Raw genomic sequence first — 24,385 nt, forward strand, 5'->3', positions numbered from 1 at the left:
ACACACACACACACACACATACACACACACACACACACACACACACACAGAAACGTTATCCTTCTTGCAATTTCTGTGAATGTGTATTTATTTCAGAATTTAAAATATATAAGCTTACAAAGTAACCACACACCTTTGATAGACAACATTTTACAATCTGAATAGCTAAATTTTTTTAGCTTTCAAAACGCTTAGGATACCAAATAAGTTTCACACAAAAGTATTATACATTTAAATGGCAGCTTTATCAGGCATAAAATCAACAATTTCTTCTCTAACTTAACACATAATTATTAAATAAGAGCTTTGAGACAATTATAAATGCTGGTGAACAATTTACTCAGTTAATACTATTCAACTCATAAAGCACCTTTCCTCCTGGCAAAAAGAGTTCAGTTCCCAGGTGATGTATGCAAGTGCTGAATCACCATATTGTACACCAGAAACTAACACTGCACTGTATGATAACTAACTGGAATTTAAATAAAAAGTAAAAAATAAATAGTTTAGCTTATTCATTACCTCATGTCACTCCTTTCTTCTGTATTCACGGATTTGATCAATATGGGTGCTGGCAGTAAAGGGTTTGGCATTAACTGTGCACTGGTATCACTAAATTCTTCTACAGCATTGGTTGGGATTTCCACCAGAGTTAAAATGAATGCTTGTTCATCCTCACCATCTTGATGTACATTAGCAACTAGATTCACTATCAAAGTTTGAAAATTAATCATGAAAAGCTGAACTATGAAAATCATTAATTTATTAATTTATTACATGTCTTAAAAAGTCTCACTATAACTTATCCCATGAATAAAAAGCAAATTATACCCACAAAAATAAAAAGTAATTTCATAAAGGATAAAAAGACAGTTCACTATAGAGAAGATTTTTAATTTGGAATAACAAAACTTATACACAAAATACTTCAAGTTTTTTATTTGTTTTTAATTTAAGACTGTCATAGACTAAAAAACTATTTTGTTTTTCCATAGTCAAATGGGGTAGGGGGATAAAAGCTATACTATTAGGTTTGGTGATACTTTATCGAAGAAGATGATCATACCTGTTAAGTCTTGAGAACTGATTACATTCTCTTGTTGGACTTCTGGCATACTAGTTAGTGTACCCTAAAAAAATTTAAAAAGTTAAAATACAAGAATGAAGTTAACCAAATTTTCATTTATTTATTTATTAAGATTTTATTCATTTGACAGAGAAAGACAGACAATGAGAAAGGCAACAAAAGCAGGAGTAGTGGGAGAGAGAAACAGGTTTCTCGCTGAGCAGGGAGCCCAATGCAGGGCTTGTTCCCAGGGATCATGACCAGGGCTTGTTCCCTGGGATCATGACCTAAGCCCAAGGCATACAACTGAGCCACCAAGGCACCCCTAATTCTAGTTTTAAAAAGTTTTCCAGACAATTGGATATAAGAGTTACTGCTTCAAAACTCAACTTTTTAACCATAAACAATTTTTCAAATGTTCTGAAACTTTCAGTTATACAAATAACTTTTGATTATTTAAATAAATATATATGCACAAAGGAATTCAGACTAAATTGTTAAATACATGAATTTTATAAAATTATTTTTTTTATAAAATTATTTTTAAAGTAACAGGAAAGGGAGACTCAAACCCCTCAACCTTCCCTCTATCCCCATTACAGCAGCTCTTGTCCTATCTGAATGGAAGCAAACTGCCTGTCTCCTCGCCACCAGCACAGCTCCTTCCGATCTGTTCTCCAGAAAACTGCCAACACTGTATTCTCTAAAATGCAATTCTTATTGTAATTCTTTACTGCTTAAAATTTTCAAACTCTCATTTTGTAACCAACGTCAGTAATCGATTCAGGCAAGCATCACCAATGGATACTAAAACTACTGGGGAGAAGGTGGCTGAGTCTGAAAATACTAACACAATGTACAGAAGATGCTGTTTAATGTAGAAATCTAGCAGACACCATGCTACCCAAGTAATTAGTCCACATCACCAACAATGAAACAAGCTGACAGCACATGCCTGCTGAGGGGATACAAAAGGAAGAACACAACAACACCTAAGTAGTAATTGTGCCAAACACTGTTCAATCTGTATCTAAAATGAGGAACAAAGCACAAAAATCCAGATTATGAATTAGCTTGCAATGTCAAGCTCACGAAAGAGGGAAGAGTGCAGGGTCCAGATGAAAAGAGAGTAAAGAGAATGACAACTAAACGCAGTATGAGAGCCCTGGTTGAAACTATGTATTACATATAATTTTAGTATCAGTATTAGATAATATGGTAATACTGATTGTGACAACAGTATCATCATTTCTCTATTAAAAACATCCTTGATGGTATCCAATAAAAGCTGGAATATGCATGAATGAAGGCTCCTGTCTGCTCTCAAATGGTTCAGTTTCTTGAAAGTATCTATCTACAGAGATGGAGAGCATGACAGAAAAAGCAAATAAGCAAAATGTTATTAATTAATTAATCTAAGTAAAAGTTATATGAGAATTCTATTTAAGATCTTTACAACTCTTCAATGAGTTTGAAATTATTTCAAAATAAAAAGTAAAACAAGTTGGGGGCTAGGGAAAGTCCCATACATTTGGATATACTCCAAATCCTTGCAAGTCATAAAAACCCCTTTTATGATCCGCTCCCAGGTTGCCTACCTCACTCATCTTTAACTACTTCTTCATTTATATCCTACTCATAACTACTTATCCCTGAACATGAAATGCTGTTTCATACTTATTCTTAACACACGTTCTTCTCCCTTCAACTGGCTAATTCATATCTGTTCTTCTAGATCAAGGGCTTTTTCAGTCCTGGCTACACATCAGAATAACCTGAGGAATTTTAACAACAGCAACAGAAAGCAAATGTCTAAACCCTATTTCCGAAGACTGGGTTGAGGACCACCCCTTTAGTGTCTTGTGCAACTTGCTTTCACAGCACCTACCAGAGTTTAACCATTCTTATCCTCAACGATTTCTCACAACTCTGTCCCTCCAGTATCTTACACGATACCAAACATGTAGTAATAACACCTCAAAAAAATACCTGCAACGTGAAAGTAGTTCTCAGATTCAGTGGCCCACAAGCAAGAGGTAAATACTCTGTACAAAACCCTTTTTCAAAACTTTCACAGCAAAGCTACGTATTGGCTATTTTATCTGTGCTCAAAAGACTAAAAACACACTCAATAAAAAATTCTATCACAATACATTCTTGCAAAGGCAAAACTAAGGAAAGAAAACAGATAAGGGATCACCAAGTAGCCAGGGTGCTAAGGGGTGGGGGGGGGGTGTAAAAAAGGGCCCTGGGGAATCTGGGGGATGATGGAAATGCTCATATGTTGTTTACATGACTATATATGTTTGTCACAACTTGTACAAGTACACACTTAAGACGGTGAAGTCTATTGTATGTAAATTATACCTTATTTTTTTTTAATGGGGAATAAACACCCTGCCACCCCATGTTTTATTTTATCTTCTTTTACCTCTGACATATGAAGAGCAAGCACATTGTCTCCATTAGAGTCCTTCCCTTGGGGCTCTTCAACAGAACTCTCAGGGAGAACCACATCTGAACCAAGTATATGGGGCCTTGTCTCAAAGGAAACTGGAGCAACTGATGATATCTGAACCTTTTGAGATTCCTCTTCCTGATCATCATTTCTGAAAAAGAGATTAGTACATATTTGAATTTCAGAGTATGTATTAAAGTTCTGTACTGAAACCAAGTGGACAACTACAGAGTAATGTTTAGAGCTGTGAGTCAAAGATTTAATGGTGTTCAAGTTCTAAAATATATTTAATGCAACAGAACCCTCCTTTTCCAATCAAACAGTTATAGCTATAGCTAATGACTATAGTTGAAACAGAATTTAAACTAAATCCCAGAATTTCTCTTTTTACCTTTCAGCTAGATTTGCTTCTTGAGAAATAGCAGTCTCTTCAATACCATGTTCACAAGCCAATTTGCTCTGCTCCTTACTCTCTGCTGTTCTAAATGATCCAAGGTTTTCATCTTGTAATTCCGTTGCTTCAGAAATATTTTTCTCAGTTTCTTAAACAAAAAATACACTTAAGATATAGTCCAAAACAGTAGAGCTAAAACCTCCATATTAGTTAGAAATATGTTCTCTCTTTAAAGACTGATCACTATATAGTGGCTCTTCCAAATTTCTCTTAATCCAAAAATCAAACTTACATGCAGCAGTAAGAGTGGTCTTGGCCAATGCGATTTTTGAGGCAGATGATTAACGAATCCTACACTATACATATTTCACTCGTGGCTGCCATAGCAATTTTATGTCTACTCCATGGTGACAGCAGTGTAATTACAAACCCACATATAAAAGAATTTTAGAAGTGGGTACACATGAGGTCTGGCTAGTTCCACCTTGGGCAAAGTTGTTAGGGAGGGAGCTATTCTAAAAACAATGTCACAAAGAAGAAGAAAATGACTTCTACATAAAAGAGTTACCTTCAAATCGCTATCAAAATACCAACAGCATTTATCACAAAACTACACCAAATAATACTAAAATTTGTATGGGACCACAAAAAAACTCTGAAGAATATACAATGTATAAAAGACGTGTCTCTTCAATAAATGGTGCTTGGAAAACTAGACAGCTACCAAAGACTGAAATTGGACCACTTTCTAACTCCATAAACGAAATATAAGCTCAAAATGGATTAGAGAGCTAAACATGAGACCAAACCATAAAAATCCTAGAAAAAAAACACGGGCAATAATTTCTCTGACATCAGCTGCAGCAACATTTTTCTAGATATGTCTCCAGAAGCAAGGGAAACAGAAGCGAAAATAAACTATTGGGACTGACAGCGAAGGAAACCATCCACAAAATGAAAAGGCAACCTACCAATTCAGAGAAAATATTTGCAAATGATACATCTGATAAGGGGTTTGTATCCAAAATATATACAGAACTTATACAACTCAACACCAAAAAACAAAACAATCTAATTAAAAAATTGCCACAGATGGGGCTCCTGGGTGGCTCAGTTAGTTAAATGTCTGAATCCTGATCTCAGGTCTTGATCTCAGAGTCATGAGTTCAAGCCCTGTACTGGGCTCCATGCTGGACATGGAACCTATTTAAAAACAAACAAACAACAACAACAAAAACAAAAAAAGGGGTCTTCCAAAGAAGATATACGGATGGGTAACAGACATGAAAAGATGCTCAACATAACTAATAACTAACTAACTAACTCAGGGAAATGCAAATCCAAGCTACAAGATATCACAACCAGAATGGCTAAATACAAAAACAAAAACAAAAACCCAAGAAATAACAAGTGTTAATGAGGATATAGAGAAAAAGGAACACTTGTGCACTAATGGTGGGAATGTAAATTGGTGTAGCCACTGTGGAAAACAGTAAGGATGTTTTTCCAAAAATCACAAATAAAAATACGTATGATAGGGCGCCTGGGTGGCTCAGTGGGTTAAGCCGCTGCCTTCGGCTCAGGTCATGATCTCAGGGTCCTGGGATCGAGCCCCACGTCGGGCTCTCTGCTCAGCAGGGAGTCTGCTTCCCTTCCTCTCTCTCTGCCTGCCTCTCTGCCTACTTGTGATCTCTCGCTGTCAAATAAATAAATAAAATCTTAAAAAAAAAATACGTATGATAAATTCTAGTACTAAGTATTTACACAAAGAAAATGAAAAGACCAAGATTCCAAAGATATATGTACCACCCCAAAATTTACTGCAGCATTATTTACAAGAGCCAAGATATGGAAGAAACCTAAGTGCCCATCGGTACATGAATGGATAAGGAAAATGTGTATGTATACACAATGGGATATTAAAAAGCCATTAAAAAAGTTGTAACTGGGCTGTTTGTGAACTGGATGGACCAAGAAGGTATTATGGTAAGTGAGCTAAGTCAAACTGAGAGAGACAAATACCATATGATTTCCCTCATATATGGAATCATAAGAAAGCAAATATACAAATGAAGAGAATAATCGACCTATAAATACAGAGAACAAACTAATGGTTTCCATAGCGGAGGGAGTAGGAAGACAGACAAAATAGGAGGACAGACAAAATAGGAAGACAGACAAAATGGGAGATACAAGGTTCCAGTTATGGAATGAATAAATCACAGGAATAAAAGGCACAGCATAAGGAATAGTCAATGGTACTAGAATAGCATCATATAGTGAGAAATGGTAGCTCTACTTGTGGTGAGCACGGCACAATGAACAAACTTCTTGAATCACTATGTTGCACACCTGAAACTAATATAATACTGTGTGGGGACGCCTGGGTGGCTCAGTTGGTTAAGCAGCTGCCTTCAGCTCAGGTCATGATCCCAGCGTCCTGGGATCGAGTCCCACATCGGGCTCCTTGCTCAGCAGGGAGCCTGCTTCTCCCTCTGCCTCTGTCTGCCATTCTGTCTGCCTGTGCTCGCTCTCTCCCCCTCTCTCTCTCTGATAAATAAATAAAATCTTTAAAAAAAAAAAAAAATATATATATATATATATATAAAATACTGTGTGTCAACCACACTCAAATCAAAACAAATTTTTAATAAAAATAAAAAAGGTAACTTCAGCCTACACACTGAATTATCTTTTGGGTACTTCTGAACTCAGAGTAAGTAACAGAATTAACTAACTGAATCATTAAGCATTGCTGGCTGAAAGGAAATCCCAGAAATCAGGAACCCCAAAACAGGGCAAAGATGATGATAACTATCCAGATCTTCTACCTACAGGGCTTAAGACAATCTAGACAGCCTACTATATACACTGTTTTCCTGCTCTTACTAGCATGTGAAGCAGATGGGCAGGGAGGGAAGGTAGAAAAGGAAGTAGGAGTAGGATTCAACATGTACACCACAATCTAGTGAGGCCATTAAAAAAAAAAAAAAGAAGAGAACGCTAGGTAATCATATAGAAAGATTTTTTTCAATATACTAATCTTTAAAAAACAGAGTGCTACTGGGGGACCTGGGTGGTTTAGTCCATTATGTGTCTGCCTTTGGCTCAAGTCATGATCTCAGAGTCCTGGGATCCAGCCCAATATCAGGCTCCCTGCTTGGCAGGGAGTCTGCTTCTCCCTCTGCCTCTGCTCCTTCCCCCTGTTCATTCTCTCTCTCTCAAATAAATAAATAAAATCTTTAAAAACTCGGGGCATCTGGGTGGCTCAATGTGGTTAAAGCCTCTGCCTTTGGCTCAAGTCATGATCCCAGGATCCTGTACTCGAGCCCCGCATCAGGCTCTCTGCTCAGCAGGGAGCCTTCCCCTCTCTCTCTGCCTGCCTCTCCACCTACTTGTGATCTCTGTCAAATAAATAAATAAAATCTTCTAAAAAATAAAAATACATAAATAAAAACAGAGTGCTACAATATAAAGAACTCAGTAATAAAACAAGTTTCCCAATACTAAAATGAGCACAAATTTAGAGCACCTGGGTGGCTCAGTTGGTTAAGCATCCAACTCTTGATTCTCAGCTCACATCTTGATCTCAGGGTCATAAGCCCCGTGTTAAATTAAAAAAAAAAAAAAAAAAAAAAAGCACAGATGTGAACACATGTCTCTAAAGAAAATATAAAAATAAGCACATAAAAAGATATTCAGTATCAATGGTCATGAAAGAAATTCAAACCAAAACCAGGAGATACTTCAAACTGAGTAGACTATATAATAACAAGTGTCTGAGAGGATAAAGAGAAAGCAAAATCCTCACAAAATGTTGATGAAAGACACAATATTGGGCCGCCTGGCTGGCTCATTCAGTAGAACATGTGACTCTTGATCTCACGGTTATAAATTCAAGCCCCACATTGGGTACAGAGATTACTTAAAAATAGCCCCTCATCCGGTCCGTCCCATCACATCCTGTCTTGTCCCGTCCCCTCGGGTGCCAGTGCCGATGCGCACTGGTGGCAGCAGGGCTTTTTTCTGACTCCTGGTCCCTTCCCTGGCTGCCCTTCCTGACCTGTCGCAGGACTGGCCACTTCTCTGGCCCCAGGATGCAGAATGTGATTAACACAGTGAAGGGAAAGGCACTGGAAGTAGCTGAGTACCTGACCCCAGTCTTCAAGGAATCAAAGTTTAAGGAAACAGGTGTTATCACCCCAGAAGAGTTTGTAGCGGATGGAGATCACTTAGTCCACCACTATCCAACATGGCAATGGGCTACAGGGGAAGAATTGAAAGTGAAGGCATACCTACCAACAGGCAAACAATTGTTGGTTACCAAAAATGTGCGATGCTACAACCAGTGCAAACAGATGGAATATTCAGATGAATTGGAAGCTATCATTGAAGATGAATATGGTGATGGGGGATGGGTAGATACTTATCATAACACAGGTATTGCAGGAATAACTGAAGCAGTTAAGGAGATTACATTGGAAAGCAAGGACAGTATAAAACATCAAGACTGCGCAGCAATATGTGAGGAGGAGGAAGAAGATGAAGGAGAACCTGCAGATATGGAAGAAAATGAAGAAAGTGGATTCTTGGAAACAGATGAGGCTACCCTAAACACAAGAGAAACAGGAGAAGCTTGTAAAACTAAAACTGATGCTGGAAGTGAAGATGCTATTTTGCAAACAAGAACTTATGACCTTTATATCACCTATGATAAATACTACCAGACACCACAATTATGGTTGTTCAGCTATGATGAGCAAAGGCAGCCTTTAACAGTTGAACACATGTATGAAGACATCAGTCAAGATATGTGAAGAGGGGCGCCTGGGTGGCTCAGTGGGTTAAAGCCTCTGCCTTCAGCTCGGGTCATGGTCTCAGGGTCCTGGGATTGAGCCCCACATCGGGCTTTCTGCTCAGCTTCCCTTCCTCTCTCTCTGCCTACTTGTGATCTCTCTCTGTCAAATAAATAAATAAAAATCTTTAAAAAAAAAAAAAAGATATGTGAAGAAAACAGTGACCACTGAAAATCATCATCATCTCCCACCGCCTCCTATGTGTTCAGTTCACCCATGCAGGCATGCTGAGGTGATGAAGAAAATCACTGAAACTATTGCAGAAGGAGGAGAAGAACTTGGTGTTCACACGTACCTCCTAATTTTCTTCAAGTTTGTAAAGCTGTCATTCCAACAATAGAGTATGACTACACAAGATACTTCACAATGTAACAAAGAGAGCGTAGAATCAATCCTAATTATTGTTTCTATTTAAACAATTAACCCAGGGACGCCTGGGTGGCTCAGTTGGTTGAGCCGCTGCCTTCAGCTCGGGTCATGATCCCCACATCCTGGGATTGAGTCCAACATTGGGCTCCTTGCTTGGCGGGAGCCTGCTTCTCTGTCTGCCTCTGCCTGCCACTCTGTCTGCCTGCGCTCACTCTGACAAATAAATAAATAAATAAGTCTTTTGAAATAAATAAATAAATAAAATAAACAATTAGCCCATAGATGTCACCACTGACCACATTCACCAATATGTATAATTTCTCTAATAAAGGGACTTATATATGTTTATGCATTAAATACAAAAGTTCCACTACCAGACTTATTTGTTTAATAAAAATGAGTGTAAAGAAAAAAAATTTTCTTTAAAAAAAAAAGGAAAAAAACAAAAGAAAATACAAAACATTGCTACCACTTTTGAAACATTTTGGCAGTTTCTCAAAGGTTAAACATGGAATTACCGTATGTTCCAGCAATGCCACTTGTAAGTATAAATCCAAGACAAATGAAAACTTATGTCCACACAAAAACTTACACATGAATGTTCTTAGCAGCATTCCTTACAATAGCTAACAAACAGAAAACCACCTAAACGCCCTGAATGGATAAACAAAATGTAGTATGATGGAATATTTGGTAAGCAAAAGAAATATCTGATACATGCTACAACACAAATGAGCCTTGAAAACATGCTAAGTAAAAGAAACCAGACACAAAAGACCACATATTATATGATTCCTTCAATATGAAACATCCAAAACAGGAAAAGCTACAGAGACAAAGTAGATTAGTGGTTGCCTAGGGCTGGGAAGGGTTGAAGGATATACGGAGTGGCTATTAATGAACAAGATTACACAACTTGGGCAATATACTAAATGCCACTGCAGTAAACATTTCATATGGTTTAACTGTATGATATAGAATTATCTCAGTGAAACTGTTATTTTCAAAAGTACTGAACAGGGGCACCTGGGTGGCTCAGTCCTTAAGCGTCTGCCTTCAGCTCAGGTCATGATCCCAGGGTCATGCAGGAAGCTTGCTTCTCCCTCTCCCACTCCCCCTGCTTGTGTTCCCTCTCTCACTGTGTGTGTGTGTGTGTCTCTCTCTCTGTGTCAAATAAATTTTAAAAATCTTAAAAAAAAAAAAAAAAGTACTGAACAAAGGGCATCCGCTTAATGCAGTGGGTTAAGCATCCAACTCTTGGTTTCAGCTCAGGTCATGATCTCAGGGTCATGGAATTGATCCCTGAGTAGAGCTCCAGGCTCAGCCAGGGTCTGCTTGGGACTCCCCATTCCCCTCCCTCTGCCTCTCCACCAGGCACTCTCTCTCAAATAAATAATCTTAAAAAATAAGTAAATAAATAAATGTGCTAAACAGTATATACAATATAGTATTCTCATAATTTTGTTCTTTCTGAAAGGAATGACATATATTTAAATATGTTATATTCAATATATTATATATTAAATAATATGTGTGCTATTATTTAAATATATTGATAAATATATTAATATTTATATATTAATATTTAAATACATGTGTTTATGTATATACTGATGTATCTATCTATGTACACACACAGTCCCACATTTGGATGCTTATGTCTATAAAATAATGGAAGTCCATGAAAAAAACTTAATGGCAATTTACCACTAGAGATGAGATTGGGGACTGGGAACCAAAGAAGTTTATTAAATTTTATAACTTGGGGACAATGTCTTACTTTTTGCCACATGCATGTATAGCTTTCTAAAAACTGTTTGCTTGAATATTCACATATACACACACACACACACACACACACATATACACACACAAAATATGACAAAAACGTTAAGTAAATATAGTTAACTCTTGTACAACATGGGGGTTAAGGGCACAAAGCTCCCATGCGGTAGAAATTCTGCATATCTGAATCTCAAAAAACCTGACAACTAATAGTCTGCTGTTGACCAGATGCCTTACCGATGATTTAAGTCGATTAACATATATTTTCTAAGTTTTATGTATTAGATATTATATTCTTACAATAAAGTAAGCTCAAACAAATAAAATGTTATTAAGAAAATCCTAAGGAAGAGATGCCTGGGTGGCTCAGTTGGTTAAGCATCTGCCTTTGGCTCAGGTGATGATCTCAGGGTCCTGGGATCAAGCCCCACACAGGGCTACCTGCTCGGCAGGGAGTCTGCTTCTCCCTCTCACTCTCCCTCTGTGCTCTCCTCTCTCTCAAATAAATAAATAAAATATAATTTAAAAAAAGAAAATCATAAGAAAAATAAAATACACTGATAGTACTGTACTGTCAAAAAAACTCCATGTATAATTAAGTGTAAGCTTACATACAAGAGGTATCTGGATGTTCTTTGTTCCTTTTTTTTTTTTTTAAGATTTTTATTTATTTATTTGACAGAGATCACAAGTAGGCAGAGAGAGAGGAGGAAGCAGGCTCCCCGCTGAGCAGAGAGCCCGATGCGGGCCTCAATCCCAGGACCCTGGGATCATGACCTGAGCTGAAGGCAGAGATTTTAACCCGCTGAGCCACCCAGGTGCCCCAATAAAACTTTTAAAATAAAAGTTAAAAAAAAAAAAATCCATGTATAGGGGCACCTGGGTTGCTCAAGCAGCTAAGCATCTTACTCTTGATTTCAGTTCAGGTCATGCTCTCGGGGTCAAGATCAAGCCCCGCATCAGGCTCCATGCTCAGCACGGACTCTGCTTGGGATTCTCTCTCTCCTTCTTCCCTCTCCTCCCTGCTATATATAAATAAATAAAATCTTTTTTTTTAAATCCATGTATTGTGGACCCATTGGGTTCAAACCCATGTTATTTTGGGCTTTGGGTCAACTAAACAGAAAAACTATAATAATGACTGAAGCTAGTTAATGGATTTATTGGTTTTTTTTTTTATAGTTCATTCTACTTTTTGAAACTTTTTAATACTAAATTAAAATAATTTTAAATGAATATTCCATTTGAAATGCTAATGTAATTTCTCTTGTAAATATAATTTTGTAGCTTTTTAAGGGAAAAAATTTACCTCTTTGACTTTCTACCACTTCTCCTTTGTTTACAAACAAATTGGGAACTTCCTGATGAACACCAAACCTGCTGGTCCCTGAAGTCTTAAGATTTGGTTTAGGCTTGGGAAATCTACTTCTTATTCTCAAATTACTGGTCACTTCAGAAGTTGTATTCCTAGAAGAAAGATGGGAAGAGAGAAATCCATCAACCATGTAATAACTATCTCTCTCACCTTCATACATTCTGATAGTTATGTGCTACCTTCTCAGGTGCCACAATATCTGTAAGTGTTCATTTTTTAATACAGAAAATATACAGTGGCAATTTTACTGCAAGTCTGGAGAAGGGAAGAGAATCTGGACCATGTTTAAAAAACAGAGACCATATTTACAGAAAACTATTTCATTAAAGCTTCAAAGATGTACATATTACATTTACTTTAATATGCACACCATTAAGGGAGCCCAGCTGGCTCAGTGAGTAGAGCATGTGGCTCTTGATCTCCTGAGTTCAAGCCCCATGTTGGGTGTGGGGTCTACTTAAAAAAATTTATTAGGGGAAAAAAAAAATGCAAGCCAGAGGTGCCTGGGTGGTTCATCCAGTTAAGTATCTGCCTTTGGCCCAGGTCATAATCCCAGGATCCTAGGATGGAGCCCCGTGTCAGGCTCCCTGTTCAGGAAGGAGTCTGCTTATAACTCTTCCTCTGCCTCTTTCCCCTGCTCATGCTCTCTCTCTTTCTCTCTCACAAATAAAATCTTAAGGGAAAAAAAAAGCAAACCATGAAACTAAAACCAAACCAACCTATCCTCTCACTTTAAAGGCTAAGAAACTGGGGCACCTGGGTGGCTTAGTTGGTTAAGTGTCTGCCCTATGCTGAGGTCACAATCCCGGAGTCCCAGGCTCGATCCCCAAATCAGGCTCCCTGCCCAGTGAGGAGTCTGTTTCTCCCTCTCTCCTGCCTCTCCCCTTGCTCCTTCTGTCTCTCTCGTTCACACTCCCTCTCTCTCAAATAAATAAATAAAATACTTAAAAGAATAAAGGCTGAGAAATCAGCAATGCCTACTTTACACTTACACAAGTATTACTCAAAAGCTATTAACTAAAATGATAGTTTAAATATATTTATTAATTGAATACTGTGAAACTCAAGAGTTTAATAAAGCAAAATAAACCTGGTCGATACAGCGTTTTCCTTTACTTTCTCCACTAAACCAATTTCTTCTTTAGTACTTTGCTCTTCCAATACAATCTTGTTTTCTTCTAATGAAGAAGGAGATGTACTATTGACAGGTGAAGAAAGCTCCTGACATTCACGAACAATTTTGTGATTTACATTATCTGGGCTAAAAGGAACACAGCTTTTATCCTTTGAATGAACATCAAGAAGTACACATACTCCTATTACAGAAAAGAACAGAAAATTAAAATTGACCCAATACAAGTAGACATCCAAAGAAAATAAATCCCTCAACATTAAGCAACTGTAAAATTCTGTATTACTTTTAAAGTTTATTCTTTTTCGTTCTGAATTTAAATACATGATCAGGGCGCTTGGGTAGCTTAGTCAGTTAAAAGTCTGCCTCTGGCTCAGGTCATGATCTCAGGGTCCTGGGATCTTCTCCCTCTTCCCTTCTCCCTTGCTTCTCCCTCTGCCCGTCCCCCCTATACATATGCTCTCTCTCTCTCTCTCTCAAAGATAAATACAATCTTAAAAAAATAATAAAAGTGATTACATATTTTATGCCAGAGATTTGACTTGTTCTAGGCCAAATCATTCTTACAGACTAGAATTCTTGTGCTATTAGAAGTAAAAATGAGGGCGCCTGGGTGGCTCAGTGGGTTAAGCCGCTGCCTTCGGCTCAGGTCATAATCTCAGGGTCCTGGGATCGAGGCCCGCATCGGGCTCTCTGCTCAGCAGGGAGCCTGCTTCCCTCTCTCTCTCTCTCTGCCTGCCTCTCCATCTACTTGTGATTTCTCTCTGTCAAATAAATAAATAAAATCTTAAAAAAAAAAAAGAAGTAAAAATGAGGGAGGCCTGGGTGGCTCAGTTGGAGGTCTGCCTTCAGCTCAAGTCATGATCCCAGAGTCCCAGGATCATGCCTCACTTCAGGCTCCTTGCTCAGCAGGGAGCCTGCTTCTCCCTTTATCTGTGCTCCCCCTGCTGTGCTCTCTCTCTCTCTGACAAATAAATAATAAAATCTTAAGGGGAAAAAAAGGAAGTAAAAATGAATCTGTTATCTTGACTAACTACACAGCCTCGAATGAGTTTCAAGATAGGATCACCTTCATTCACAAATTTTTAAAACCTGTTTTTATGTTCTAGAGATTTGTGACAGGTCCTGTCACAAAAGCAATACTCTGCCATTGAGAAAGGAGCTGACCTGCCTGGCTAAGTCAGTAGAATATGTGACTCTTGATCCTGGGGTCATGAGTTCAAGCCCCACACTGGGTATACAGTTTACTCAAAAAAAAAAAAAAAAGAGAGAGAGAGAGAGAGAAATGAGACTGTGTAAGGAACACAGACCAGAAAATTTCCTGATAAATGTATAGTTATGGGGCTCGAAGTCTAACACCTAAAACAAATGGCAGGCCACTAATCTCCAGACAAAATAATTAACAGGACTATAGTTAACTATCCATTTAGTAGACTTAAAATAGAAGGTACTCCATAAGCTCAGCCTAAAATACTGTGAAAATCTGAGTTGACATATCTTTTGGCTCAGTCCAAACGAACAGAATAGTTGCAATTAAATTATTTCAGTGACTGCTACTGTCCCTTCATACTATATGTGATTATAGATTCACAGTTAACTGTGAAGACAATCCAAAGCAGAAGTCCCTTTGCTAAGGAAATATGTGTTAAATGATCAGTGATCAATAGGTTCACTTAATCAGCGTTTATGATGAGAAAAGTAAAGGACTCACTAGATTATTCCAGGAATACAAAGTTTTCTTAATAAAGCAAGTGCACTATTTTGAAATGGTGGCCACTACATCTAAAGGAACTAAGTTAGACGGATCAATGTACACAGTATTACCTTTTTCTGGGGAAAAAAAAACAACCAACTTCAAATGTAAAAGGCAGGTACTGACTGACTACTCAGTTGTGGGTATAATTTCTTAAAAGCTGTACGTTAAAAGGCTTTTCTCAGTTAAGACTTAACTTTCATTCTTACCATCACTCTGTTCTGCCCCGATCTCTGACTGCAACACTAGATCTCCCATTGCAAGTAACGTTATAGCAGCTTCAGTGCTTCCATCACTGGTACCTTGTGAAATACACCAACATTAAAACAGAAAAATGAAGCTGAAAATTGAAGTTTATTTACTTAGAAAATATTTTTAATTCAAGCATTTACTCTCTAGTAACAAGTTTCAATATCCCGCATACCATTAATTCCTTACAGCAGTACTGGTTACTACAAAACAAGAAATAATTAACTGTTAGCTTTTACTCACTGAAAATTCCTCCCTCCTACTAAATAACTTAATACCTTCAAAGAAAATACATCTGGGCAGAATAGAGGAAGTAAGTAATATTTCTTTATTAAACATTTAACTCTTAACTCACTTCATAAAGTAATTATTCCAAGAATCCAAGTTTCTCTAAGGGTAACATATACAAAAGTTAAAATTTTGTTCAACTCTCCAGTGAAATTACTCACTTGCTAACTAACACCAATACTAAATCACTTTGTTAGTGTTAACCAAGTAGTTTTATCAGTTTCCTTATTAACAGTTACCTGTTTCATCTTGGGTATGTTCATCTGTGTTCATTTCCTAAAAGAGGAAAAGATAAACAATGTCTTACATATTTTCCCAAATATATGTTCTATGTCTCAAAATCCATATGTTTTACAGAACTTCAATGTTTCTGATTACAAAGGAATGCAAACTGTTTTCTCCCTACACAATTATTTATTAACATTTCATACAGAAGTAATTTAAAAGCCAAGTTATTTTGTCTCTTGCTCCTTATTTTACCTTTTCCTTGTATTACATGCAAATTTTTTCTTTTTTTTTTTTTAAGATTTTATTTATTTGACAGAGAGAGATCACAAGTGGGCAGAGAGGCAGGCAGAGAGAGGGGAGGAAGCAGGCTTCCTGCAGAGCAGAGAGCCCGATGTGGGACTCGATTCCAGGACCCTGAGATCATGACCTGAGCCGAAGGCAGAGACTCAACCCACTGAGCCACCCAGGTGCCCCTACATGCAAATTTTTTAAAAGATTTTATTTATTTATTTGACAGAAAGATCACAAGTAGACAGAGACGCAGGCAGAGAAAGAGAGAGGGAAGCAGGCTCCCCATTGAGTAAAGAGCCCAATGCAGGACTCGATATCAAGACCCTGAGATCATGACCTGAGCTGAAGGCAGAAGCTTAACCCACCGAGCCACCCAGGAGCCCCTACATTCAAATTTTTAACTCTAATCATATTGTATTTACCATGTGCACCTACCATTCTTAATTTACTCCTTCACTTTCATAATCCTTGAGCTTCAGTCGTATCTGTCACTAGTTTTAAACCAGTGGAAACCAAAAACTAAAGAACCTGACAATTTTTCACACTAGGTGGCTTAAAACTTAAATGAATTTTAACATATTAAAAAGTTACATGATATATGTCCAATATGATATCATAAGGAGCTCTGCTAACCCTCTCTCCAGTGAAACTGATGAAATTTATTAAAAACAAACATTTAAAGCCTCTGAAAATGTTCCTAGGGCAAAAGACACATCTTTCTGAGAAAATTGATGAAAATACAATAACAAAGTAGAGAGCCCATGCTTTTGAACTAAGACTGCTCTCTCCCCGTCGTTCTTCCCAGCTCAGTGAAGCAGAGACCCCACGTCAGAACCTGCAACCAAGAAAACAGGGTCTTTTCTCCTTGCAGGTCCCAGCTGGAAAGCTTTCTTTCTAGAAAGAACAGGACTTCAGCTCCTGATACCACAAGAATCTGGTGTCAGATTCGTAATAGAAAACAGAATTATTTAGTATGAACTTGCACACAAAAAATCAATAAAATACCAGAAAACCAAACACAGAAACATATAAAACTTGGATGCAATTTTTTTAAAGACAATTTATTTGACAGATATCACAAGTAGGCAGAGTGGCAGACGGGGTGGGGAGGGGAAGGAGGCTCCCCGCTGAGTATAGAGCCCAAGTGGGCCTCGATCCCAGGACCCTGAGATCATGACCTGAGCTGAAGGCAGAGGCTTAACCCACTGAGCCATCCAGGTGCCCCAAAAATTTATTATTTAATATCAAAATTCAATGTAATACATGACATCAATACAATAAAAAGGTAAAATCACACGATCATCTCAATAGATTTAGAAAAAGCACATGACAACATCCAACACCCTTTCATGGTAATACTGTTATGCAAACTAGGAAAAGACTAGAACATCTTCAGTTTGATAAAAAAAAAATAAAACATGAAAAGTCCACAGCTAACATCAAACTTAATGGTGAAAGGCTCAATACTTTCCTCTCAGACCAGTAATGAGACGAAAATGCTCACTCTCGCCATTTTTGTTCACCACTATACTGGAGGTTCTAGCAAGGGCAATTAGGTACGCAGAAATAAAAGACATGCTGGGGCACCTGGGTGGCTCAGTCGGTTAAGCAGTTCCCTTTGGCTCAGGTCATGATTCCAGGGTCCTGGGATCAAGTCCCTCATCAGGCTTCCTGCTCAGGGAGAACCTGTTTCTCCCTCTCCCTCTGTCTGCCTCCTGCCTACTTGTGTTCTCTCTGTCAAATAAATAAATAAAATCTTTAAAAAAAAAAAAAAAGAAAAGAAAAGAAATAAAAGACATGCTGAGTGAAAAGCATTATAAGATGGGGCATGTGGGTGGCTAAGGTGGTCAAACATCTGCCTTCTGTTCAGGTCATGATCCCAGGGTCCTGGGATCGAGCCCCGATTGGGTTCCCTGCTCAGCGGGCAGCCTACTTCTCCCTCTCCCTCTGCCTGCTACCTTCCCCCCACGCTTGTGCTCTCTGTCAGTATATGAATAAAATCTTTAAAACAGAGAAAAAAGAAAAAAAGTGTTATGAACTGAATTCTTTCACCCAGAAAGATATGTTGAAGTCCTAACCCCAGTAACATGAATGTAACCTTATTTGGAAATAAGACCTTTCTAGATGTAATAAAGTTAGAGGAGGTCATACTGGATTAGGGTTGGCCCTATCCAATATGAGAGGTGTCGTTAGAAGAAAAAAGTCATAGAGATGCACATACAGGGAGACTACCATGTGGCACTGGAGGCAAAAATTAGAAATGTGCTGCCACAAGCCAAGGAATGACAAGGTCTGGTGGCAACTGTTAGAAAGTAGGAGAAAGGCCAAAATGGTTTTCCCTCAGAGCCTCCAGAAGGTGGCACCTCAATTTTTGGACCAGCCACCAGAACGATAAAAAAATAACCTCCTGCAATTTTGAGCTACCTTGTTCATGGCATTTAGTTATAGCAGCACTGAGAAATCAATACAGAAAGGCAGAACTAAAAACCATCTCTAGTCACATGTCATGATCTCATATGTAGAAAATCCTATGGAATCCACTTAAAAAAAAAAAAAAAGGAAAGTAAAAACTATTAGAACTAAAGAGCTCATAATTCAGTACCAGTTAGTTTGTACATTTTAGGAGGCTTTTCACACTAACTATCCATCTATATAATTTATAGTTTGACATGATATGTTTGTTTAAAGAATTACATAGTATAAACTCATTAAGGTTACAGAGTATAAATTCACTAAGGATCTGGGGAAGAGAAGCAGCTTAATGTAGAACTAAGCTTTTAAAGTATGTTTATTTTTTAATTCTGGTCTTGGTACAAATGTTAGTTATGCCTTATTCATTTCACAATTAGATCACTATGCTGTGACATGGTTTATATTCATGCTGCCCTGGGTACTTTTATAATTATTTGTTGCAAACTTGTGACTGTCCCTATTAACTTTCTTTTATGTAAGTACTTTGTGAACATTTCTTAAACTTTTGCTTATTTAATTCTGAATAAGAGCTATTCATTAAAAAAGAAAAAACTAAAGAGTTCAGCAAAGTTGCAGTATGCAAGACCAATATACAAAAACCAATTATATTTCTAGACACTTGCAATAAAGAACCTGAAAGTGAGGGGCACCTGGGTGGCTCAGTGGGTTAAGCCTCTGCCTTCAGCTCAGGTCATGATCTCAGGGTCCTGGGATCAAGCCCCGCATCAGGCTCTCTGCTCGGCGGGGAGCCTGCTTCCTCCTCTCTCTCTCTCTGCCTGCCTCTCTGCCTACTTGTGATCTCTCTCTCTCTCTCTCTCTGTCAAATAAATAAATAAAATATTAAAAGAAAAAAAAATTTTTAAAAAGAACCTGAAAGTGAGACTGAGAAAACATTCTATTCACAACAGCATCAAAAATAACAACATACTTGATAATAAATTTAACAAAGGAAGTGCACTGCAAAGTATGAAACACTGCTGAAAAAAATCAAAGACAACCTACGTAAATGGGCAAATACGCATGTTCTTGGATTGGGAGACTCAGTAGTAAGATGGGACTAGCTCCCCCCAAGTGATATACAGATTCAATGCAATCCCAATCAGAATCTTAGATAATGTCCAGAAACTGACAATTTTTTAAAATTCATATGGAATGCAAGAGTCCCTCAAAAGCCAAAGCAATTCTAAACAAAGAATCAAGTAGTATGACTCACACTTTCCCAATTCCAAAACTTACACAAAGAAACTGCAGTCAATGGAGCATCACTGGTATAAGGACAGACATATAAATCAATGGAATAGAGACAAGAATTCAGAAATAAATTCACTCATGCACAGCTGATTTATTTTTTACAAAAATGCAAGGTAATTCAATGAGGGAAAAATAGTCTTTTCAAAGAAATACTGCAACAACTGTACAGTCATATGTAAAGAATGAAGAACTGTAACATCACCCCACATACAAAAATCAACTCAAAGTTGATTAATCAAGACCTAAATGTACAACTTTAGTGAAATCTATAAAACTATTAGAAGTGGGATGCCTGGGTGGGTGCCTGGGTGGCTCAGTGGGTTAAAGCCTCTGCCTTCAGCTCAGATCATGATCCCAGGGTCCTGGGATGGAGCCCTGCATCAGGTTTTCTGCTCAGCGGGGAGCCTGCTTCCTCTTTTCTCTGCCTGCGTCTCTGCGTACTTGTGATCTCTGTCAAATAAATAAAATCTTAAAAAAAAAAAAAAGTGGGACGCCTGAGTGGCTCAGTCAGTTGAGTGTCTGACTCTTGATTGCGGCTCAGGTCATGATCCCATGGTCATGAGATTGAGCCCCCGTGTCAGGCTTCACGTCTGGCTAAATATTCTCTCCCTCTCCCTGTGCCTCTACCCCCAACCCCTGCTTGTGTGCACACTCTCTCTCTCAAAAAATAAGAAATAAATAAAACTATTAGAAGAAAAATTGGAGTAAATCTTGAGGACCTTGGCTTTCACAAAGAAATCTTAGATATTACAAAAAAGCATGAATAACAAAAGAAAAAAGATAAATTGGACTTCATCACAATTAAAAAGTTTTGTACTTTAAAGTGAACCATCAAGAAAATTAAAATACAACTTACAGAAGAAAATATTTGCAAATCATATATGTGATAAGAGATTTGTATCCAGACAATATAAAAAATTCTTATAACTTAATAATAAAAAGACAAATAAACCAGTAATGTTAAAAAATGGGAAAAGGGGGGCGCCTGGGTGGCTCAGTGGGTTAAAACTTCTGCCTTCAGCTCGGGTCGTTATCACAGGGTCCTGGGATCGAGCCCCACATTGGGCTCTCTGCTCATCGGGGAGCCTGCTTCCTCCTCTCTCTCTCTGACTGCCTCTGTGCCTACTTGTGATCTCTGTCAAATAAATAAATAAAAATCTTTAAAAAAAAAAAATGGGAAAAGGTTCTGAATAGACCTTTCTACAAAGATGATATAAAAATGGCCAATAACCACATGAAAACATGCTTGATGACATGAGTCATTAGGGAACCCAAATCAAAATCATAACGAGGTGCCATTTCGAATCCACTAAGTATAGCTAGATCCAAAAAATCAAGTAACAAATGTTTGTAAGGATATAAAATTAGAACCCTCATACGCTGCTGGTGGGAATGTTAAAATGGTACAGCAGCTTTGGAAAATATTTTGCTAATTCCTCAAATGATTAAACATACAGTTACCATATAAGCCAGCAATTGTTCTCCTAAGAAGGTATCTAACAGAAAAGAAAACGTAATGTCAGAGGCCCCTGGGTGGCTCAGTGGGTTAAGCCTCTGCTTCCGGCTCCAGGTCAGGGTCCTGGATCGAGCCCCGCATCGGGCTCTCTGCTCGGCGGGGATCCTGCTTCTCCCTCTCTCTCTGCCTGCCTCTCTGCCTACTTGTGATCTCTCTCTCTCTGTCAAATAAATAAAATCTTTAAAAAAAAAAAAAAGAAAGAAAGAAAACGTAATGTCAGTATAAAATCTTGCACGTGAATGTTTACAGCAGCATTATTTATAAAAGCCAAAAAATGGAAACAACCTAAATGTCCATGAACACATGAACAGATAGACAAAATGCAGTACTGTCTACAGGGAGAGTTATATGACCACAAAAAGGAATGAAGTACTGATACATGCTAGAACATGGATGAACCTGAATGCTAAGTGAAAAACGTCAGGCATAAAAGATCATATTGTAGGAGTCAATCGGTATGAAACATCCAGAATAGAAAATCTATAGAGATGGGACGCCTGGGTGGCTCAGTTGGTTGAGCAGCTGCCTTCGGCTCGGGTCATGATCCCAGCGTCCTGGGATCAAGTCCCGCATCGGGCTCCTTGCTCGGCGGGGAGCCTGCTTCTCCCTGTGCCTCTGCCTGCCATTCTGTCTGCCTGTGCTCGCTCTCTCTCCCTCTTTCTCTGATAAGTAAATAAAATTTTTTAAAAAAAGAAAATCTATAGAGACAAAAAGTAGATTATTAGTTACCTAAGCCTGGGGAGGGTCGAGAGGAAATGGGGAACAACTGCTTTGAGACCTAAGGTATCTTTCTGAGGTGATGAAAATGCTCTAAAATTGACTATTACAATATTTACACCTACCTATAAATATACCAGAAACCAATGAATTATACTTCAGTGGGTGACTTATTTGGCGTGTGACATTAACAACTTAATGAAGTTGTTAAAAAGGGTGCCGCACCTGGGTGGCTCAGTCGGTTGAGCGTCTGCCTTCGACTGAGGTCATAATCCCAGAGTCCTGGGATCAAGGCCTGCATTGGGCTCTCTGCTCAGGGGGAGTCTCTCTCTCCTTCTGTGCTTTCTCTACCTCCCTCTCTTTCTCAAATAAATAAATAAATAAAATCTTTAAAAACTAAAAAATTTTAAAAATAAAGTTGTTAAAAAAAAATTTGCTGTCTTCTCCAAAAACAAGAGAAGTACTAACCAAATAGGGAAGAGTACCAAACAAAATGCAACTAAATATATTTTAAGTAATTTATATTTAATATAGATTTTTTAAGATTTTATTTATTTGACACATAGAGAGAGATCACAAGTAGGCAGAGAGGCAGGTAGAGAGAGAGGGAGAAACAGACTCCCCAGCAAGCAGAGAACCCGACACGAGGCTTGATCCAGGACTCTGAGACCATGACCTGAGCCGAAGGCAGAAGCTTAACCTTCTGAACCACCCAGGTACCCCCATAATATAGATTTTATGCAACAGACCCTTAACGTAAATTTATGAGGCTCTTAAGAGTTCTTCAGGCACATACACAAAATCAATGCTTTCCAACTGAAACACAAAATCTATGGATTATTCACCAGTTTCTCCTATTCATACTCACAGCTCCCTACATGATAGAAATAGCAAGAATGGCTCGTAAACTTAAAGCTTTCAAAATAAACCTCCATTCTTTTGAAAGTAAACAAAAAATTAAAAACAAAACATAATAAAATGGGTGCTTACGACAGATAATGCCTTCAAATTTTCTTCTTGTCTCATCTCCTGAGTAGTCACATCTGTGTTTGACAGTGGATTTTCAACAACAGCTATGCCTATATCTGGTACATTCACAGTTATTTCAAGCTGTCAAAATGAGAAGTTTCATTATTTCATTTTGGGATACTAGTCAGTATAACAAAATGACTAAGTAAAATAAAGTATTAAACTGAATGAACAACTCACATTCATACACAATTAAAAACTGAAGTATAGTAACTCGACAGCAACTTGGCAAAGTAAAACATTTAAGGTTTTGGAGGGGTCTGTGATCCTTACAAACAGTAAACAAAATTTCCAAGGTAATCTCCTTAGTACCTAGCATTTCCCTGTCTATGATCCCCACTTTGTCTCTATGTTCCCATAATTTCTCTCACCAATCTGTGAACATTTATGCAGCGCTTCCTAAAAGCTAGAAGGCTACAGTACAGATACCAGGGTATAAAGCTGAGTAACTCAAGTGTAGTCCCTACCTTCAAGGAATTCACAATCTGAGAAAAAAGGACATGCAATTATTTAACTATATACCATCTTCAGTGCTGTAATAAAGATGAGTTGAAAGCACTTGGAAAGATTTACCATGCATCCGCCTCTGCACCAAAGCAACTATGCTCTCCAACAACCCCATGATAGCCATGGCCATGGACATGTGAAAAAATTGAATTCATTCACATTTGCTCACGTAATAGTCTTTTTGGTCATCGATCCCTATAATCTGGGGACTAAAGGACTAAGATTTCTCTCCTAGACTGTATACAAAACAATCTGGCTTCTAGTCCCTTATTTATAGAAAGGTAAGTATAAAAAACTATGATTCAACAGAAAGTAAATAAAGAGTCAAGTATGAAAATCTGCCTTCATGATATAATTAAAATAGTAACACTTATGCGTTCTGTATCTGTTTTCTCAGAAGCAAATATTAGAGAAAAATCTTTGCTACTATCCAGGATGAATGAGAAAGCTAATGTGACTTGAATAAACAAAATATTTTCTCAAGAGTTGGGAATGGATGACAAATGGAAATACTATAGATATCTGAAAGTTGGTTCTTTAAGGCACTGTCTAGTTTTAAAGCTTTATTTTTTTAAACAGCTTTACCGAGATATGATGTACATACTAAGAATTCACCCACGTAAAAAGTATATAATTTGATGTTTCTGTA

General features: G+C 37.9%; 1 protein-coding gene and 1 pseudogene across 3 annotated transcripts in view; one reads left to right on the forward strand and one right to left on the reverse strand.

Annotated features, from left to right (window-relative positions):
• The window catches only part of BDP1 (BDP1 general transcription factor IIIB subunit), a 95,774-nt gene that overhangs the window by 11,926 nt on the left and 59,463 nt on the right, over window positions 1-24,385 (reverse strand). For both annotated transcript variants that reach the window (XM_082722929.1, XM_082722928.1), the window contains exons 26-34: window positions 23,191-23,310; window positions 15,965-16,001; window positions 15,398-15,490; window positions 13,394-13,619; window positions 12,238-12,395; window positions 3,916-4,066; window positions 3,498-3,675; window positions 1,067-1,130; window positions 523-709 (exon numbers count right to left, since the gene is read on the reverse strand). In XM_082722929.1, the coding sequence (XP_082579055.1) occupies window positions 523-709; window positions 1,067-1,130; window positions 3,498-3,675; window positions 3,916-4,066; window positions 12,238-12,395; window positions 13,394-13,619; window positions 15,398-15,490; window positions 15,965-16,001; window positions 23,191-23,310 (1,214 nt within the window). The remainder of the gene's footprint in view (window positions 1-522; window positions 710-1,066; window positions 1,131-3,497; window positions 3,676-3,915; window positions 4,067-12,237; window positions 12,396-13,393; window positions 13,620-15,397; window positions 15,491-15,964; window positions 16,002-23,190; window positions 23,311-24,385) is intronic.
• Window positions 6,968-8,752, forward strand: LOC309860673 (ubiquitin-like-conjugating enzyme ATG3 pseudogene; annotated as a pseudogene). The gene has a single exon. The product of its transcript is annotated as a ubiquitin-like-conjugating enzyme ATG3 pseudogene (transcript).

Source organism: Mustela nivalis (assembly GCF_964662115.1).
Source record: "Mustela nivalis genome assembly, chromosome: 3".
NCBI classification, from domain to species: Eukaryota; Metazoa; Chordata; class Mammalia; order Carnivora; family Mustelidae; genus Mustela; species Mustela nivalis.